Raw genomic sequence first — 20,000 nt, 5'->3', positions numbered from 1 at the left:
TTTCCATTGCCTTCACTCAGATCTTCATTTCTTCTCAAAATGATGTTACATGAGAATGGGAGTGTTCTTCTTTATTAATTCTACCGTATCAATGTAGAGACAACCTGTACACAATGTAACTTGTACACAAACCAGACGTGTACACTTCGTTTGTTTACAAAACTTAGGTTCGCCTGGTTTGTTTACGTAACTCTGCGCCTGTCCCCTCTCATGTACTCATTCTTTCTCTCTCTCATTTATTCGTTTTATCTCATTTACTTACTCCTGACCCTACATTAAGACTACAAATATTTTAAGGTAAGTAATGAGTGAACTGTATATACATTTTATCGCTCTGGGATGCTTAAATATCATAGAATATATGTGTGGGTGGGTTGGCCTGGTATGGTAGCCCGGCTGACTACCATACATACCACACTTGATTTTTTACAATAAATACTACTCATCTCACCCTATATTTTAAGGTAAGTAATGGGTGAACTGTATATACATTTTATCGCTCTGGGATGCTTAACTATCATAGAATAGTATGTGTGGGTGGGGTGGCCTGGTAAGGTAGCCTGGCTGATTACCATACATACCACACTTGATTTCTTACAATAAATACTACTTGTCTCACCCTAGATTAAGACTATAAATATTTTAAGGTAAGTAATGAGTGCACTATGTGTGTATTGTACTTTTTTATTGTTTTTTGATGCCTGGTTCTATTGCTAACTTAATATATATTAGTGTAAACTTGTTATCTAGTGTTTGTATGCATTTATAAGTGGAAAAAAGGGTGTTCCACTTTACAGCGGTTTCTGCTTTATGGCGGTAGCCTGGAACCTAACCTGCCGTATAAGTGGGGCCCTGCTGTATATATATACAGTGGACCCCCGCATACCGTACGCATCGCATACCGTACAATCCGCATACCGGACGCTTTGATCGCAAAAATTTGGCCTCGCATACCACCCAAAAACCCGCTCACCGCCCTTCGTCCGAGACGCGTCCAATGTGCGGCCTGAGCCACGCTCACATGTTCCGCCGGTGGCATTGTTTACCAGCCAGCCTCCGCGGTAACATCCAAGCATACAATCGGAACATTTCGTATTATTACAGTGTTTTTGGTGATTTTTTCTGGAAAATAAGTGACCATGGGCCCCAAGAAGGCTTCTAGTGCCAACCCTACAGCAATAAGGGTGAGAATTACTATAGAGATGAAGAAAAAGATCATTGCTAAGTATGAAAGTGGAGTGCGTGTCTCCGAGCTGGCCAGGTTGTATAATAAACCCCAATCAACCATCGCTACTATTGGTGGTACAGCTGCTGCTGTACCACTGTCAGCTGCTGCTGCACTGTCAGCTGCTGCTGCTGTACCACCGTCAGCTGCTGCTGCTGCTGTAGTACCGTCTGCTGCTGCTGTAGCATCGTCTGCTGCTGCTGTAGCATCATCTGCTGCTGCTGTAGCATCGACTGCTGCTGCTGTAGCATCGTCTGTTGCTGCTGTAGCATCGTCTGTTGCTACTGTAGCATCGTCTGCTGCTGCTGTAGCATCATCTGCTGCTGCTGTAGCATCGTCTGTTGCTGCTGTAGCATCGTCTGCTGCTGCTGTAGCATCGTCTGCTGCTGCTGTAGCATCGTCTGTTGCTGCTGTAGCATCGTCTGCTGCTGCTGTAGCATCGTCTGCTGCTGCTGTAGCATCGTCTGCTGCTGCTGTAGCATCGTCTGCTGCTGCTGTAGCATCGTCTGCTGCTGCTGTAGCATCGTCTGTTGCTGCTGTAGCATCGTCTGCTGCTGCTGTAGCATCGTCTGTTGCTGCTGTAGCATCGTCTGCTGCTGCTGTAGCATCGTCTGCTGCTGCTGTAGCATCGTCTGTTGCTGCTGTAGCATCGTCTGCTGCTGCTGTAGCATCGTCTGCTGCTGCTGTAGCATCGTCTGTTGCTGCTGTAGCATCGTCTGTTGCTGCTGTACCACCGTCAGCTGCTGCTGCTGCTGTAGCACCGTTGTTGGTGTGGCTTATTGAGAATACCAAGAAACAATTAACCCCAGAGGATTTGCCACCCAGGATAACCCAAAAAAGTCAGTGTCATCGAAGACTGTCTAACTTATTTCCATTGGGGTCCTTAATCTTGTCTCCCAGGATGCAACCCACACCAGTCGACTAACACCCAGGTGAACAGGGAAAATGCCTGGAACTAGTGCTCATATTGGTGAATTTAAAGCCAGCAAAGGTTGGTTTGAGAGATTTAAGAATCGTAGTGGCATACACAGTGTGATAAGGCATGTTCTGGAAGAAAATGCCAAACAGGACCTACAGTACTCAGGAGGAAAAGGCACTCCCAGGACACAGTGTCTCATCAGTCATTGCTGCATCTTCAATAAAGGTAAGTGTCATTTATTCTTCATTTAGTAGAGTAGTACATGCACAATATATATTGTGCCTGTACTACTCTACTATTGTGCATGTATCCTTCTCTTTGTGTGTAGGAAAATGTATATTTCATGTGGTAAAAATGTTTTTTTCATACTTTTGGGTGTCTTGCACGGATTAATTTGATTTCCATTATTTCTTATGGGGAAAATTCATTCGCATACCGAACATTTCACATAACAACCAGCCCTCTTGCACGGATTAATGTCGCTATGCGGGGGTCCACTGTATATAATTGTTAAATGTTGATGAAGATAGGGAAGCTGTGATTTCGTGTATAGGACAAGGATGAATAACATCTTGTAGGAGTGAGGAAGAGCCAGTTGTGAGTGTGGGGGAAGTTCGTGAGGCAGTAGGTAAAATGAAAGGGGGTAAGGCAGCCGGGATTGATGGGATAAAGGTAGAAATGTTAAAAGCAGGTGGGGATATAGTTTTGGAGTGGTTGGTGCAATTATTTAATAAATGTATGGAAGAGGGTAAGGTACCTAGGGATTGGCAGAGAGCATGCATAGTTCCTTTGTATAAAGGCAAAGGGGATAAAAGAGAGTGCAAAAATTATAGGGGGATAAGTCTGCTGAGTATACCTGGTAAAGTGTATGGTAGAGTTATTATTGAAAGAATTAAGAGTAAGACGGAGAATAGGATAGCAGATGAACAAGGAGGCTTTAGGAAAGGTAGGGGGTGTGTGGACCAGGTGTTTACAGTGAAACATATAAGTGAACAGTATTTAGATAAGGCTAAAGAGGTCTTTGTGGCATTTATGGATTTGGAAAAGGCGTATGACAGGGTGGATAGGGGGGCAATGTGGCAGATGTTGCAAGTGTATGGTGTAGGAGGTAGGTTACTGAAAGCAGTGAAGAGTTTTTACGAGGATAGTGAGGCTCAAGTTAGAGTATGTAGGAAAGAGGGAAATTATTTCCCAGTAAAAGTAGGCCTTAGACAAGGATGTGTGATGTCACCGTGGTTGTTTAATATATTTATAGATGGGGTTGTAAGAGAAGTAAATGCGAGGGTCTTGACAAGAGGCGTGGAGTTAAAAGATAAAGAATCACACACAAAGTGGGAGTTGTCACAGCTGCTCTTTGCTGATGACACTGTGCTCTTGGGAGATTCTGATGAGAAGCTGCAGAGATTGGTAGATGAATTTGGTAGGGTGTGCAAAAGAAGAAAATTAAAGGTGAATACAGGAAAGAGTAAGTTTATGAGGATAACAAAAAGATTAGGTGATGAAAGATTGAATATCAGATTGGAGGGAGAGTGTATGGAGGAGGTGAATGTATTCAGATATTTGGGAGTGGACGTGTCAGCGGATGGGTCTATGAAAGATGAGGTGAATCATAGAATTGATGAGGGAAAAAGAGTGAGTGGTGCACTTAGGAGTCTGTGGAGACAAAGAACTTTGTCCTTGGAGGCAAAGAGGGGAATGTATGAGAGTATAGTTTTACCAACGCTCTTATATGGGTGTGAAGCATGGGTGATGAATGTTGCAGCGAGGAGAAGGCTGGAGGCAGTGGAGATGTCATGTCTGAGGGCAATGTGTGGTGTGAATATTATGCAGAGAATTCGTAGTTTGGAAGTTAGGAGGAGGTGCGGGATTACCAAAACTGTTGTCCAGAGGGCTGAGGAAGGGTTGTTGAGGTGGTTCGGACATGTAGAGAGAATGGAGCGAAACAGAATGACTTCAAGAGTGTATCAGTCTGTAGTGGAAGGAAGGCGGGGTAGGGGTCGGCCTAGGAAAGGTTGGAGAGAGGGGGTAAAGGAGGTTTTGTGTGCGAGGGGCTTGGACTTCCAGCAGGTATGCGTGAGCGTGTTTGATAGGAGTGAATGGAGACAAATGGTTTTTAATACTTGACGTGCTGTTGGAGTGTGAGCAAAGTAACATTTATGAAGGGGTTCAGGGAAACCGGCAGGCCGGACTTGAGTTCTGGAGATGGGAAGTGCAGTGCCTGCACTCTGAAAGAGGGGTGTTAATGTTGCAGTTTAAAAACTGTAGTGTAAAGCACCCTTCTGGCAAGACAGTGATGGAGTGAATGATGGTGAAAGTTTTTCTTTTTCGGGCCACCCTGCCTTGGTGGGAATCGGCCAGTGTGATAATAAAAAAAAAAAAATAATATCTATCTATCTATCTATATATATATATATATATATATATATATATATATATATATATATATATATATATATATATGTATATATATGTATATATATATATATATATATATATATGCAGAGGAGAGAGAGAGATTTTGGGAGATGTTAAGTGAATGTATAGGAGCCTTTGAACCAAGTGAGAGAGTAATTGTGGTAGGGGACTTGAATGCTAAAGTAGGAGAAACTTTTAGAGAGGGTGTGGTAGGTAAGTTTGGGGTGCCAGGTGTAAATGATAATGGGAGCCCTTTGATTGAACTTTGTATAGAAAGGGGTTTGGTTATAGGTAATACATATTTTAAGAAAAAGAGGATAAATAAGTATACACGATATGATGTAGGGCGAAATGACAGTAGTTTGTTGGATTATGTATTGGTAGATAAAAGACTGTTGAGTAGACTTCAGGATGTACATGTTTATAGAGGGGCCACAGATATATCAGATCACTTTCTAGTTGTAGCTACACTGAGAGTAAAAGGTAGATGGGATACAAGGAGAATAGAAGCATCAGGGAAGAGAGAGGTGAAGGTTTATAAACTAAAAGAGGAGGCAGTTAGGGTAAGATATAAACAGCTATTGGAGGATAGATGGGCTAATGAGAGCATAGGCAATGGGGTCGAAGAGGTATGGGGTAGGTTTAAAAATGTAGTGTTAGAGTGTTCAGCAGAAGTTTGTGGTTACAGGAAAGTGGGTGCAGGAGGGAAGAGGAGCGATTGGTGGAATGATGATGTAAAGAGAGTAGTAAGGGAGAAAAAGTTAGCATATGAGAAGTTTTTACAAAGTAGAAGTGATGCAAGGAGGGAAGAGTATATGGAGAAAAAGAGAGAAGTTAAGAGAGTGGTGAAGCAATGTAAAAAGAGAGCAAATGAGAGAGTGGGTGAGATGTTATCAACAAATTTTGTTGAAAATAAGAAAAAGTTTTGGAGTGAGATTAATAAGTTAAGAAAGCCTAGAGAACAAATGGATTTGTCAGTTAAAAATAGGAGAGGAGAGTTATTAAATGGAGAGTTAGAGGTATTGGGAAGATGGAGGGAATATTTTGAGGAATTGTTAAATGTTGATGAAGATAGGGAAGCTGTGATTTCGTGTATAGGGCAAGGAGGAATAACATCTTGTAGGAGTGAGGAAGAGCCAGTTGTGAGTGTGGGGGAAGTTCGTGAGGCAGTAGGTAAAATGAAAGGGGGTAAGGCAGCTGGGATTGATGGGATAAAGATAGAAATGTTAAAAGCAGGTGGGGATATAGTTTTGGAGTGGTTGGTGCAATTATTTAATAAATGTATGGAAGAGGGTAAGGTACCTAGGGATTGGCAGAGAGCATGCATAGTTCCTTTGTATAAAGGCAAAGGGGATAAAAGAGAGTGCAAAAATTATAGGGGGATAAGTCTGTTGAGTGTACCTGGTAAAGTGTATGGTAGAGTTATAATTGAAAGAATTAAGAGTAAGACGGAGAATAGGATAGTAGATGAACAAGGAGGCTTTAGGAAAGGTAGGGGGTGTGTGGACCAGGTGTTTACAGTGAAACATATAAGTGAACAGTATTTAGATAAGGCTAAAGAGGTCTTTGTGGCATTTATGGATTTGGAAAAGGCGTATGACAGGGTGGATAGGGGGGCAATGTGGCAGATGTTGCAAGTGTATGGTGTAGGAGGTAGGTTACTGAAAGCAGTGAAGAGTTTTTACGAGGATAGTGAGGCTCAAGTTAGAGTATGTAGGAAAGAGGGAATTTTTTTCCCAGTAAAAGTAGGCCTTAGACAAGGATGTGTGATGTCACCGTGGTTGTTTAATATATTTATAGATGGGGTTGTAAGAGAAGTAAATGCGAGGGTCTTGGCAAGAGGCGTGGAGTTAAAAGATAAAGAATCACACACAAAGTGGGAGTTGTCACAGCTGCTCTTCGCTGATGACACTGTGCTCTTGGGAGATTCTGAAGAGAAGTTGCAGAGATTGGTGGATGAATTTGGTATGGTGTGCAAAAGAAGAAAATTAAAGGTGAATACAGGAAAGAGTAAGGTTATGAGGATAACAAAAAGATTAGGTGATGAAAGATTGAATATCAGATTGGAGGGAGAGAGTATGGAGGAGGTGAACGTATTCAGATATTTGGGAGTGGACGTGTCAGCGGATGGGTCTATGAAAGATGAGGTGAATCATAGAATTGATGAGGGAAAAAGAGTGAGTGGTGCACTTAGGAGTCTGTGGAGACAAAGAACTTTGTCCTTGGAGGCAAAGAGGGGAATGTATGAGAGTATAGTTTTACCAACGCTCTTATATGGGTGTGAAGCATGGGTGATGAATGTTGCAGCGAGGAGAAGGCTGGAGGCAGTGGAGATGTCATGTCTGAGGGCAATGTGTGGTGTGAATATAATGCAGAGAATTCGTAGTTTGGAAGTTAGGAGGAGGTGCGGGATTACCAAAACTGTTGTCCAGAGGGCTGAGGAAGGGTTGTTGAGGTGGTTCGGACATGTAGAGAGAATGGAGCGAAACAGAATGACTTCAAGAGTGTATCAGTCTGTAGTGGAAGGAAGGCGGGGTAGGGGTCGGCCTAGGAAGGGTTGGAGGGAGGGGGTAAAGGAGGTTTTGTGTGCGAGGGGCTTGGACTTCCAGCAGGCATGCATGAGCGTGTTTGATAGGAGTGAATGGAGACAAATGGTTTTTAATACTTGACGTGCTGTTGGAGTGTGAGCAAAGTAACATTTATGAAGGGATTCAGGGAAACCGGCAGGCCGGACTTGAGTCCTGGAGATGGGAAGTACAGTGCCTGCACTCTGAAGGAGGGGTGTTAATGTTGCAGTTTAAAAACTGTAGTGTAAAGCACCCTTCTGGCAAGACAGTGATGGAGTGAATGATGGTGAAAGTTTTTCTATTTCGGGCCACCCTGCCTTGGTGGGAATCGGCCAGTGTGATAATAAATAAATAAATAATAAATATATATATATATATATATATATATATATATATATATATATATATATATATATATATATATATATATAGTGTGGATAGGGGAGCAATGTGGCAGATGTTGCAGGTACAGTGGACCCCCAGTTTACGATCGGCTCCCAATGCGACCAATTATGTAAGTGTATTTATGTAAGTTCGTTTGTATGTGTATGTTTGGGGGTCTGAAATGGACTAATCTAATTCACAATATTCCTTATGGGAACAAATTCGGTCAGTACTGGCACCTGAACATACTTCTGGAATGAAATAATATCACAAACCGGGGGTCCACTGTATATGGAATAGGTGGTAAGTTTTTATGAGGATAGTGAGGCTCAGGTTAGGGTGTGTAGAAGAGAGGGAGACTACTTCCTGGTAAAAGTAGGTATTAGACAGGATTGTGTAATGTCACCATGGTTTATTTATTTATTTATTTATTTATTAATTTGAACATGATACAGTGAAATACAGAGGAATACAGTTATTACAGTGCAACATGCCAAAGCCCCTTGTATGCAGAGCATTATGGGCAGGCTTAAAATTAACTTTAGATTAACTAAGCAATGATATGTTCAGTGGTAAAAACATTATTGTAAACAGATAACAATTTAGCACAAATTAGTATTACAAAGACAGGTCATATGGTCATTTACTGTGTTGCTGTGCATTCAGTAGAATGGAGTATTCTGCTAGGTAATGTATTTAAAAAAAAAATGTTTGGTTGGGTCACAGGTTAGACATTTATGAGATACAATAATGAGAAACATTTATGAGATACAATAATGAGAAACATTTATGAGATACAATTTATGAGATGCAGTTATTCAGTATTTATTTGGTTTTGGGTGAGTAAATGATCTTTGAGAAGAGACTTGAATTTATAAACAGATAGTGTTTCTTTTATATTCACAGGTAATGAATTCCAAATTTTAGGGCCTTTTATATGCATTGAGTTTTTGCATAGCATGAGATGGACACGAGAAACATCAAAGAGTGATCTGTGCCTTGTGTTATGGTCATGTGTTCTGTTGAGGTTGGTAAGGAGACGTTTGTGGGGAGGGTTTATATCAGAGTTAAGTGTTCTATGAATGTAGTGGGTGCAGTAATAAGAACGGATGTTTTGTATGGTGAGTAGGTTTAGAGTTTTGAATATTGGTGGAGTGTGCTGCCTGTAGTGGGAATTTGTCATCATTCTGACTGCAGCTTTTTGTTGGGTAATTAATGGTCTGAGATAGTTTATTGTTGTTGAGCCCCATGCACAAATTCCATAGGTGAGATAGTGGTAAATAAGTGAGTGATATAGGGCCAGGAGGGCTGACTGTGGAACATAGTACCGTATTTTCGATAGTATGCCTACAGTCTTGGAATTTTTTTTTTAAATTTGTTGTATATGTGTTTGAAATTTGAGTCTATTATCAAGGTGGATTCCTAAGAATTTTCCCTCTGTGAGTTTTGTGATAGGTGATCCGTTTACCATTATGTTAAGAGGGACATCTGTAGCTCTGTTACCAAACTGAATGAAGTAGGTTTGTTGATGTTTAGAGTAAGTTTGTTAGTACTCATCCAGATAGATATTTTCTGTAATTCGGTATTTACAGTATTGGCTAGCGTGACTGGGCTCGGGTGAGAGAAGACGTATGTAGTGTCATCTGCAAATAGTGTGGGTTTGAGTAGTTGCGATGCATTTGGTAGGTCATTTATATATATGAGAAAGAGAAGAGGGCGAAGGACACTTCCCTGTGGGACACCAACTGTAATTGGCTGTGCGGAAGAGTTTGCCCCGTTTGTGTGCACATATTGGCTTCTGTTGCTGAGGTAAGACTTTAGGTAGTTGGGGGAGTGCCCTCTTATACCATAGTGCGACAGTTTTATATGGAGCAAGTCGTGATCAACTGTATCAAAAGCTTTACGTAAGTCAATGAAGATCCCCAGTGGGACTTCTTTTTTCTCTTTTGCAGTGTATATGTGTTCTAGTATGTGTATAATAGCATTAGTATTTTTATTAGGCCTGAACCCAAATTGACAGGGGTTGAGTATGTTGTGGGAGATGAGGTAGGAATAGATTCGCTTGTGAATTAATTTTTCGAAGATTTTAGAGAGAGGGTGTAAGTTGGATATTGGCCTATAGTTATTCAACTCTGTTTGGTCTCCTCCTTTATGGATCGGGGTGACCCTTGCTATTTTGAGAACTGTAGGGAAGGTAGAGGATGCTATGGATTTGTTAAAGAGTGTTGCTATGATTGGTGATAGTACTTGTGACGCTTTTTTGTACATGAAGGGTGGTAAGGTATTTAAGTCTCCTGTCTTGTTTTTTAGTGTGTTGATAATAAGAGAGACTTCAGTAGGGTTAGTCGGAGCTAGGAACAGTGTGTTCGGGTAGTTGCCAGTGAGGTAGTCATTGGGTGGGGTATCTGAGCTTGGGATTTTATTGGCAAGGTTTTTTCCTATTGTGGAGAAGAAATTATTGAGTCTGCTGTTTCAGTTGATGGGGTTGTAAAAGAAGTAAATGCTAGGGTGTTCGGGAGAGGGGTGGGGTTAAATTACGGGGAATCAAATACAAAATGGGAATTGACACAGTTGCTTTTTGCTGATGATACTGTGCTTATGGGAGATTCTAAAGAAAAATTGCAAAGGTTAGTGGATGAGTTTGGGAGTGTGTGTAAAGGTAGAAAGTTGAAAGTGAACATAGAAAAGAGTAAGGTGATGAGTGTATCAAATGATTTAGATAAAGAAGAATTGGATATTAAATTAGGGAGGAGGAGTATGGAAGAAGTGAATGTTTTCAGATACTTGGGAGTTGACATGTCGGCGGATGGATTTATGAAGGATGAGGTTGATCATAGAATTGATGAGGGAAAAAAGGTGAGTGGTGCATTGAGGTATATGTGGAGACATAAAACGTTATCTATGGAAGCAAAGAAAGGAATGTATAAAAGTTTAGTAGTACCAACACTCTTATATGGGTGTGAAGCTTGGGTTGTGAATGCAGCAACGAGGAGGCGGTTGGAGGCAGTGGAGATGTCCTGTCTAAGGGCAATATGTGGTGTAAATATTATGCAGAAAATTTGGAGTGTGGAAATTAGGAGAAGGTGTGGAGTTAATAAAAGTATTAGTCAGAGGGCTGAAGAGGGGTTGTTGAAGTGGTTTGGTCATTTAGAGAGAATGCATCAAAGTAGAATGACATGGAGAGCATTTAAATCTGTAGGGGAAGGAAGGTGGGGTAGGGGTCATCCTCGAAAAGGTTGGAAGGGATAAGGGAGGTTTTGGGGGCGAGGGGCTTGGACTTCCAGCAAGCATACATGAACATGTTCAATAGGAGTGAATGGAGACGAATGGTATTTGGGACCTGACGATCTGTTGGAGTGTGAGCAGGGTAATATTTAGTGAAGGGATTCAGGGAAACCGGTTATTTTTATATAGCCAGACTTGAGCCCTGGAAATGGGAAGTACAATGCCTGCACTTTAACCCTTTCAGGGTCCAAAGCCAAAATCTGAAGTGGTGCCCCAGTGTCCAAGAATTTAAAAAAAAAAATTTTTATTTTTTCTTATGAAATGGTAGAGAATCTTTTTGTGAATGTAATAAAACAAAAAGTACGAAATTTGATGGAAAATTGACGAAATTATGCTCTCGTGAATTTTGATGTGTCAGCGATATTTACGAATCGGCGATTTTGCCGACTTTGACTCCCATTTTAGGCCAATTACATTATTCCAGTCGACCAAATTCTCAGCTATTTCACTAGTATTACTTCTATTCTATCGATTGAGCACAAGAAATCGCCAAGTCAACTGTTTCAACTACAAAATAAAGTGACCGGAAATTGGTAATTTGGCCAATTTAACACAAAGTTCAAAATATTCCAATTTCAAAATAGGGTCCAGAAGAAACAATGTAGGTATTCCTGGCACTAAACTAACATTTCCTCTGTTCATTAGTTATGTTTTGAGGCTTTACAAATAAATTCCATTTTGATTTTTTATTCACATAATGAATTTTTATTCACACCAAAAAATATAAGATTTACTGTTATGCAATATTGTAATAATTGTATAAATATCATCACCACATTTGTGAATGTATATTAGACCCACCAGCTGACGTGTATTAGACATGTGAGGTTGTTTGTTTACTCTTGAACATCGGCAAAAATTTAACATTTCCGCCACTTTGAGCTCAATTTCAAGCCATTTCCAGTGCTAACACCAATCAAAATTATCTCTATTTCTGTAATATGTTTTCCATTCTATCAAATGAGACCAAGAAATCACAAATACAACTATAAAAAACATACGAAAAAACACTGCAAAGTCGCTGTTTTAATCGAAAATCATGGTCTCAGTTTTTTTCTCTCATTATACACAGTGTGCTGCAGGATTTGTTTTATGTGGTGCACACATACCACATAGATGTATTCTCTCATATCTAGGCCCAAATTTACCACTCACAGTTTATCAGAGTGAGCTGAGCTCATGACGTAGATCTACGGTTTGGACCCTGAACGTAAAGCCGTAGATCTACGGGACGGACCCTGAAAGGGTTAAAGGAGGGGTTTCGGGTTATTAGCAGTTTGGAGGGATATGTTGTGTATCTTTATACGTATATGCTTCTAAACTGTTGTGTTCTGGGTACCTCTGCAAAAACAGTGATTATGTGTGAGTGAGGTGAAAGTGTTGAATAATGATGAAAGTTTTTTCTTTTTGGGGATTTTCTTTCTTTTTGGGTCACCCTGCCTCGGTGGGAGACGGCTGACTTGTTAAAAAAAATGTATATATAATATATTTATTTATTTAACACATCGGCCATTTCGCACCGAGGCTGGGTGACCCATAAAGAAAGAAAAACCCAAAAATCAAGAAAAAACATTAATCATTCAACACTTTCACCATCACTCATACATAATCACTGTCTTTGCAGAGGTGATCAGATATGACAGTATAGAAGTCCCCACAAACTGCCAATATCCCAAACCCCTCCTTTAAAGTGCAGGCATTGTACTTTCCATTTCCAGGACTCAAGTCAGGCTATCTGGTTTCCCTGAATCTCTTCACAAAATATTACCATGCTCACACTCCAACAGCTCGTCAGGTCCCGAAAACCATTCGTCCCCATTCATTCCTATCTAAGATGCTTTTGTATGCTTGCTGGAAGTCCAAGCCCCTTGCCCACAAAACCTCCTTTACGCCCTCCCTTCAACCTTTTCGTGGATGACCCCTACTCTGCCTTAATTCCCCTACAGATTTATACACTCTCCAAGTCATTCTACTTTGTTCCATTCTTTCTTAATGAGCAAACCACCTCAACAACCCCTCTACAGCCCTCTGACTAATACTTTTAGTAACTCCACACCTCCTAATTTACACACGAAAAATTCTCTGCATAATATTTACACCACACATTGCCCTTAGACACAACATCTCCACTGCCTCTAGCCCCCTCCTCAGCACAGCATATAAAACCCAAGCTTCACACCCATATAAGAGTGTTGGTACCACTATGCTTTCGTACATTACCTTCTTTGCCTCCATGGATAATGTTTTTTTTTGTCTCCACAGGTACCTCAACCCACCACTCACTTTTTTTTCTTCATCAATTCTGTGGTTAACCTCATCTCAACTCCCAAATACCTGGAAACATTCACTTCTTCCATACTCCCTCTCTCCAGTATAATATCCAATTTTTCTTTAGCTAAATCATTTGATACCATCATCACCCTACTCTTCTTTGTTCACTTTCAACTTTCTACTTTTACACACACTCTGAAACTCATCCACTAACCTTTGCAACTTTTCTGTAGAATCTTCCAAAAGCACAGTATCATCATTAAAAAGTAACTGTGTCAACTCCCATTTTGTATTTGATTCCCCATAATTTAATCCCACCCCTCTCCTCAACACCCTAGCATTTACTTCTTTTACAACCCCATCTATAAATACTGTATATTAAACAACCATGGTGACATTACACATCCCTGTCTAAGACCTACTTTTACTGGGAAGTAGTCTCCCTCTCTTCTACACACCCTAACCTGAGCCTCACTATCCTCATAAAACCTCTTTACAGCATTTAATAACTTACCACCTATTCCATATACAGTGGACCCCCGGTTAACGATATTTTTTCACTCCAGAAGTATGTTCAGGTGCCAGTACTGACCGAATTTGTTCCCATAAGGAATATTGTGAAGTAGATTAGTCCATTTCAGAGCCCCAAACATACACGTACAAACGCACTTACATAAATACACTTACATAATTGGTCGCATTCGGAGGTGATCGTTATGCGGGGGTCCACTGTACTTGCAAAATCTGCCACATTGCTCCCCTATCCACTCTATCATATACCTTTTCCAAATCCATAAATGCAATGAAAACTTCCCTACCTTTATGTAAATACTGTTCACATATATGCTTCAATGTAAACACTTGATCTACACATCCCCTACCCACTCTAAAACCTCCTTGCTCATCCGCAATCCTACCTCTAATTCTTTCAATAATAACCCTACTGTACACTTTTCCTGGTATTCTCAGTAAGCTGATTCCTCTATAATTTTTACATCTCTTTTGTCCCCCTTCCCTTTATATAAAGGAACTATACATGCTCTCTGCCAGTCCTTAGGTACCTTCCCCTCTTTCATACATTTATTAAACAAAAATACCAACCACTCTAACACTATATCCCCCCTTGCTTTTAACATTTCTGTCACAATCCCATCAGTTCCAGCTGCTTTACCCCCTTTCATTCTATGTAATGCCTCACACACCTCCCCCACACTCACATCCTGCTCTTCTTCACTTCTAAAAGATAGTATACCTCCCTGGCCAGTGCATGAAATTACCGCCTCCCTTTTTTCGTCGATATTTAAAAGTTCCTCAAAATATTCCCGCCATCTACCCAATACCTCCATCTCCCCATCTACTAACTCCTGTACTCTATTTTTAACCGACAAGTCCATTCATTCCCTAGGCTTTCTTGTTTAAGTCACTCCAAAATTTTCTCTTATTTTCATTAAAATTTCTTGACAGTGCCTCTCCCACTCTATCATCTGCTCTCCTTTGCACTCTTTCACTACTCTTTTTCACCTTTCTTCTACTCTCCATATACTCTACTCTTCTTATAACACTTCTGCTTTGTAAATACCTCTCATAAGCTACCTTTTTCTCTTTTATCACACCCTTTATTTCATCATTTCACCAATCACTCCTCTTTCCTCCTGCACCTACCCTCCCATAACCACAAACTTCTGCCCCACATTCTAATACTGCAACCCTCTTCAACCCCCCCCCCCATACTCATACTTGCACTAGCCCACCTTTCTGTCAATAGTTGCTTATTTATTTATTTATTTATTTATTTTATGTCTTTGCAAACAGTACATTGAGATTTTTTATTTACAATAGTGGGTTTAAGTGCAAAGAGAGCCTCTATTATGCCTAGGCTTATATCTCACCTGAGCTTCCTCCTCCCTTAGTTTATGCACATTCACCTCTCTCTTACTTGTTGTTGCCATTTTCCTCTTGTCCCATCAACCTCTTACTCTAACTGTAGCTACAACTAAATAATTTCCCGATATATCAGTTACCTCTCTTTAGACATGTACATCCTGGAGCCTACCCATCAACCTTTTATCCAGCAATACATAATCTAACAAACTACTTTCATTACGTGCTATATCATATCTTGTACATGTATATTTATTGCCACTTTGACAATTTTCTTCTTATTCTTTTTAGTAATCATTACAGGAAAAGGAGTTACTAGCCCATTGTTCTCAGCATTTTAGTTGACTTTTACAACATGCATGGCTTACGGAGGAAAGATTCTTATTCCACTTCCCCATGGATATAAAAGGAAAAGTTTAAGAACAAGAACTATTAAGATAAAATCGAAGAAAACTTCCCTACCTTAATCTAAATACTTTCTAAATACTAAATACTATTCTAAATACTCTTTATATTTATATAATAAGGATGGTGAGGCTCAGGTTAGGGTGTGTAGTAGAGAGGGAGATTACTTTCCAGTAAAAGTAGGCCTTAGACAGGGATGCATAATGTCACCATGGTTGCTTAACATATTTATAGATGGGGTTGTAAAAGTAGTAAATGTTAGGGTATTGGGGAGAAGGGTGGGATTAAATTATGCAGAATGAAATACAAAATGGGAGTTGACACAGTTACTTTTTTTGCTGATGTACTGTGCTTTTGGGAGAATCTGAAGAGAGCTTGCAAAGGTTAGTGGTTGAGTTTGGGAGGGTGTGTCAAGGAGGAAAATTGAAGGTGAACATACATACGAGTAAGGTGATGAGGGTATCAAACGAGTTAGGTAAAGAAAAATTGGATATCAGATAGGAAGGAGTATGGAAGAAGTGAATATGTTCAGATACTTTGGAGTAGATGTGTCAGTGGATGGGTTTATGAAGGATGAGGTAAACCATAGAATTGATGAACGAAAAATGGTGGGTGGTGCAGTGAGGTATCTGTGGAGACAAAGAATGATATCAGTGGAGGCAAAGAAGGGAATATATGAGAATATAGTGGTACCAGCACTATTATATGGGTGTAAAGCATAGTTTGTGAATGTTGCAGCAAGGAGGAGGCTGGAGACAGTGGAGATGTGTCTAAAGGCAGTGTGTGGCATATATATTATGCAGAGAATTCGTAGTGTGGAAATTAGGAGGAAGTGTGGAGTTACTAAAAGTATTATTCAAACAGCAGAGGAGGGGTTGTTGAGGTGGTTTGGTCATTTAGAGAGGATGGAAAATAATAGGATGACTTGGAGGGTGTATAAATCTGTAGTGGAGGGAAGGAGGGGTAGGGGTCATCCTTGGATAGAATAGAGGGAGGGGGTAAAAAAAGGTTTTGCGTGCTAGGGTCTTTGACATATAGCAGGCCTATGTGAGCATGTTAGATAGGAGTGAATGGAGTTAAATGGTTTTTGGGACTTGACAAGCTGTTGGAGTATGAGCAGGGTAATATTTTGTAAAGGGATTCAGGGAAACCAGTTAGCTGGAATTGAGTCCTGGAGGTGGGAAGTACAATTGGCTCCACTTTACAGGAGGGGCTTGGGATATGTATTTGCTGTTTAGAGTGACATCTAAACTGTTGTATTTGTGTGCCTCTGCAAAGACAGTGAAAGCATAAATGATGGTGAAAGCCTTTCATTTTTTGTGGTCACCCTGCCTTAGTGAGAGACAGCCAGTGAGTTGAAAAAAAAATCAGTAGATATACCTGCATTGTTTTATATTTGATTGTGATGTCAGCACACTTCTAGAAAGATGGCAGTTGAATGAATAACTGAGAATGTGTTATCATCTTTAGGTCACCCTGCCTTGGTGGAATTTGGCTACTGAGTTAAAAAAAAAAAAGTGGATTGTACTAAGATATAAAAACTACTTGTGTCCTTTAACTGATTTCTCCCACATTTTTTGGATAGATGGGCTGGACTTGACGGGATGACAAGTGAGGGTGAAGGCGAGGAGGGAGGCAGCATGTCCCCAGTAGGTCTGCCCCAGTACCGCCGCCACTCCACTGACACAACCCATTTGAATCTCAACTCTGTCTCTCCATTAATTGCTAAGACCAGAAGCACTGACAACATAACTTTGGTTTGTAATGTGTTATGCTTTTAAAGTCAAAGCTAAAGTAATCCCTTGCTTTATGTGGGTTTGATATATGTGAATTCACTTGTATTCAAATCCTTATTTCTACCAGTAATTCCCTGTGTGTTATGTAAATTCACCCTGTGTGATTAGTTCATTTCACAAAGTATAATGAATATTTCTATAAGAAAAGGTTAAGTGTTGATGACTTTATTAATATTACTACAGATTCCATGAGCTTGGAACTCATTTACCACAAAAAGTGAGGGACACCTGTATATGGACATTTATATATGTACAATATATCTGTCTCTGCTCCTCATTGCTTTTGCTCTTGTGGGTTAAAAATGGCTTTACTATGAATGGGCTTCATAAATATCATCTGTGTTCAGGCACTTAGGGCTCACGGAGTACATAAAGTTTAACAGGAGAATGCACATTTGTTTGGTTACCACATAAAGTGGGCAAATTAAGATGCCTATGCACTTCTGGGAAAACATACATGGAATAAGTGATGGTTAATGCTTCCTTCATTGGATCACTATTCCTTTGTGGTAAATGGCAGATGTGTTTAAAAAATAGGTACATTATTTGCAAGGTATTTACCATTTGCTTGTAAAATACATTATATAAAAAAAACTTGCTGAAGATAGGGCTTCGGATAATGATTGATGACCATGGCTCTGTCTTACTTGTTTGGTAATAATAATTGAATTTTTTTATATATACATATATATATATATATATATATATATATATATATATATATATATATATATATATATATATATATATATATATATATATATATATATACAAACACAGTAGGGCCCCGCTTCATGGCATTTCGCTTTACAGCGTTCTAATACGGTCATTTCAAATTATGACCAAAACTCGCTATACGGCTCCCCCCACCTGACTTTCTAATACGGTCACCGTGCCCCACCCGGTTTGTTTACATTCTCTGTGAGATCCGTAAGCACTAAGTCTCTCCATTATGTCTGGAAACTCCAAAATTTTAAGTGTTTTTAAAAGTTATTTCATATTTTATATATATTCTGATAATTATACTTATGTATACCTGTTCTTAAATAAACTTACATACTGTGCTGGCATGCAGGTACACATAAAAATCAGTAAGAGTGTTTTATGTCTCCAGACGTTATATTAGTAATGATAATAATAATCACAGAGTCTCATTTAAATGTCGTATATTACGTTAATATACACATTTTCATTAATCCATCTATGATATTTTTTCAAAATTATATAATAAACACGATGCATAACATAAATATGATAAATACACCCCACAGTAGAATAAATAAACATAAATATGAGATGTGGTAGCAGACGACTTGCACAAGTGACGCCATATTAGGAATGATGATAATAATGATAATAATAATAATAATAATAATCACCAAGTCTCATTAAATGTCGTATATTACGTTAATATACACATTTTCATTAATCCATCCATGATATTTTTTTCAAAGTTATATAATAAACATGATACATAACATATAAAGATGATAAATACACCCCACAATAGTATAAATAAACATAAATATGAGATGTGGTAGCCAGATAACTTGTACAAGTGATGCCAAGAATAACATTTTCTCTAATCTAACATAAGAGAAAATGTGTTACTGGGGGTAACTGTAGAAAATTATTCCTTTCGTATGTATGTAAGCTTATTCAGATATACACAAATACAGTTACATAGATTATCATACATAACAGGATATGTGTAGAGAACCCAGGACAACCCAAAAAAGTCAGACAGAGTGACTTATTTCCATTGCCTTCACTCAGAGCATCATTTCTTCTCAAACCTCTTCAAGGGGGGCTCCTTGGCATGGTGAAGAGGCTCTTGGTCTGAGGAATTAGACCTGTCGGTCTACTTCCTCAGACCGAACCTAATTACCCCCCAATCCCCCATTCCCTATCCCATCCTCCCCATCCTCCCCTTTTTCCTTTCCTCCTCCTCCTCCCCACCCCTCCCTTTTGCCCTTCCTTTTTGGCCTTTGGTTTTTTTTTTTTTTTCCCACAGGCATGCTAGTTCCTAGGTAGGGGAAAGGGTACCGGGGTCCATCCCATTCCGTTGAGGTTCTTGGCGGTGGCGTAGTTTGCCGTGGAATCTGGATTGCCTGGGGATGTCCTGATCCCTCTCCTGTATCCCGGAGGGTGGCTTTGGGTGTCTCTCGGGCGACGGGTGTATCTCTGGAAGCCACCTTTCGGATTCCGGGGGTGGTGGCCGAAGGAGGTATGCTTTGTGGCGGATTTCCGGCCGCCCTCTCTTTTGTCCACCGAGGTAGCTCGGCAGATGTGAGGTTGCTCTCCCGGATTGCCGGTTTACTGGCATGATGGGTAGGGTATGGCACAGGTTCCATGCTGCATCTGCGCTACTTGCGGTGCTGAGGTCCTCTTGGGCGCGGAGGGAGATTTCTGGCCCTTTCATTCCTCCTAGGAACTATCCCTTCCCGGTCCCCCCTTTTTTTATTCTTTTTTTTTATTTTTATTTTATTTTCTTCTTTCTTTTTTTTTCTTAAAAACAAAAAGAAAGAAGTAACCTAACCATGGCAGCCCTAGTCCATGAACCTGCTACCCCCGGGCCCCTTCTTGATATCGCACCCTGTTCTGACCCCGCCTCGTCTTTGGACCACTCTTCGGACACTCCTCATGCCTCTGTACCTCTTGCTGGTGCTGTTTCCTCACCCGCTTCAGGTACTGAGGCCTTGACTGACTCCTTCGATTTATCTGACCTTCGCTCTCCTCTGACTATGCTTCCGGCCTCTCCCTCTACGGTGCGGCAATTTTCGAATTGCCGGCCCGTTCCACGTCAGACCAACTCTGGTCCCACGCCTAAACGACAACGACAATTACCTGCT

General features: G+C 40.3%; 2 protein-coding genes across 6 annotated transcripts in view; one reads left to right on the top strand and one right to left on the bottom strand.

The window, feature by feature from the left end:
- Positions 1 to 20,000, bottom strand: part of LOC128687597 (uncharacterized) — a 191,527-nt gene that overhangs the window by 52,864 nt on the left and 118,663 nt on the right. The gene's annotated exons all lie outside the window — the stretch shown is intronic.
- The window catches only part of LOC128687596 (uncharacterized), a 213,115-nt gene that overhangs the window by 161,671 nt on the left and 31,444 nt on the right, over positions 1 to 20,000 (top strand). For 4 of the 5 annotated variants that reach the window (XM_070083980.1, XM_053775140.2, XM_053775137.2 and 1 more), the window contains exon 9: positions 16,938 to 17,109. In XM_070083980.1, coding sequence (XP_069940081.1) covers positions 16,938 to 17,109 — 172 coding nt within the window. Of the gene's footprint in view, positions 1 to 16,937; positions 17,110 to 20,000 lie in introns of those variants that run through there. The other variant, XM_053775139.2, reaches the window with a different exon arrangement.

The sequence above is a fragment of the Cherax quadricarinatus genome, chromosome 11, assembly GCF_038502225.1.
Source record: "Cherax quadricarinatus isolate ZL_2023a chromosome 11, ASM3850222v1, whole genome shotgun sequence".
In the NCBI taxonomy this organism is placed as follows: domain Eukaryota; kingdom Metazoa; phylum Arthropoda; class Malacostraca; order Decapoda; family Parastacidae; genus Cherax; species Cherax quadricarinatus.
The sequence above is the reverse complement of the archived record's forward strand: the minus strand, read 5'-3'. Positions and strand labels throughout refer to the sequence as shown.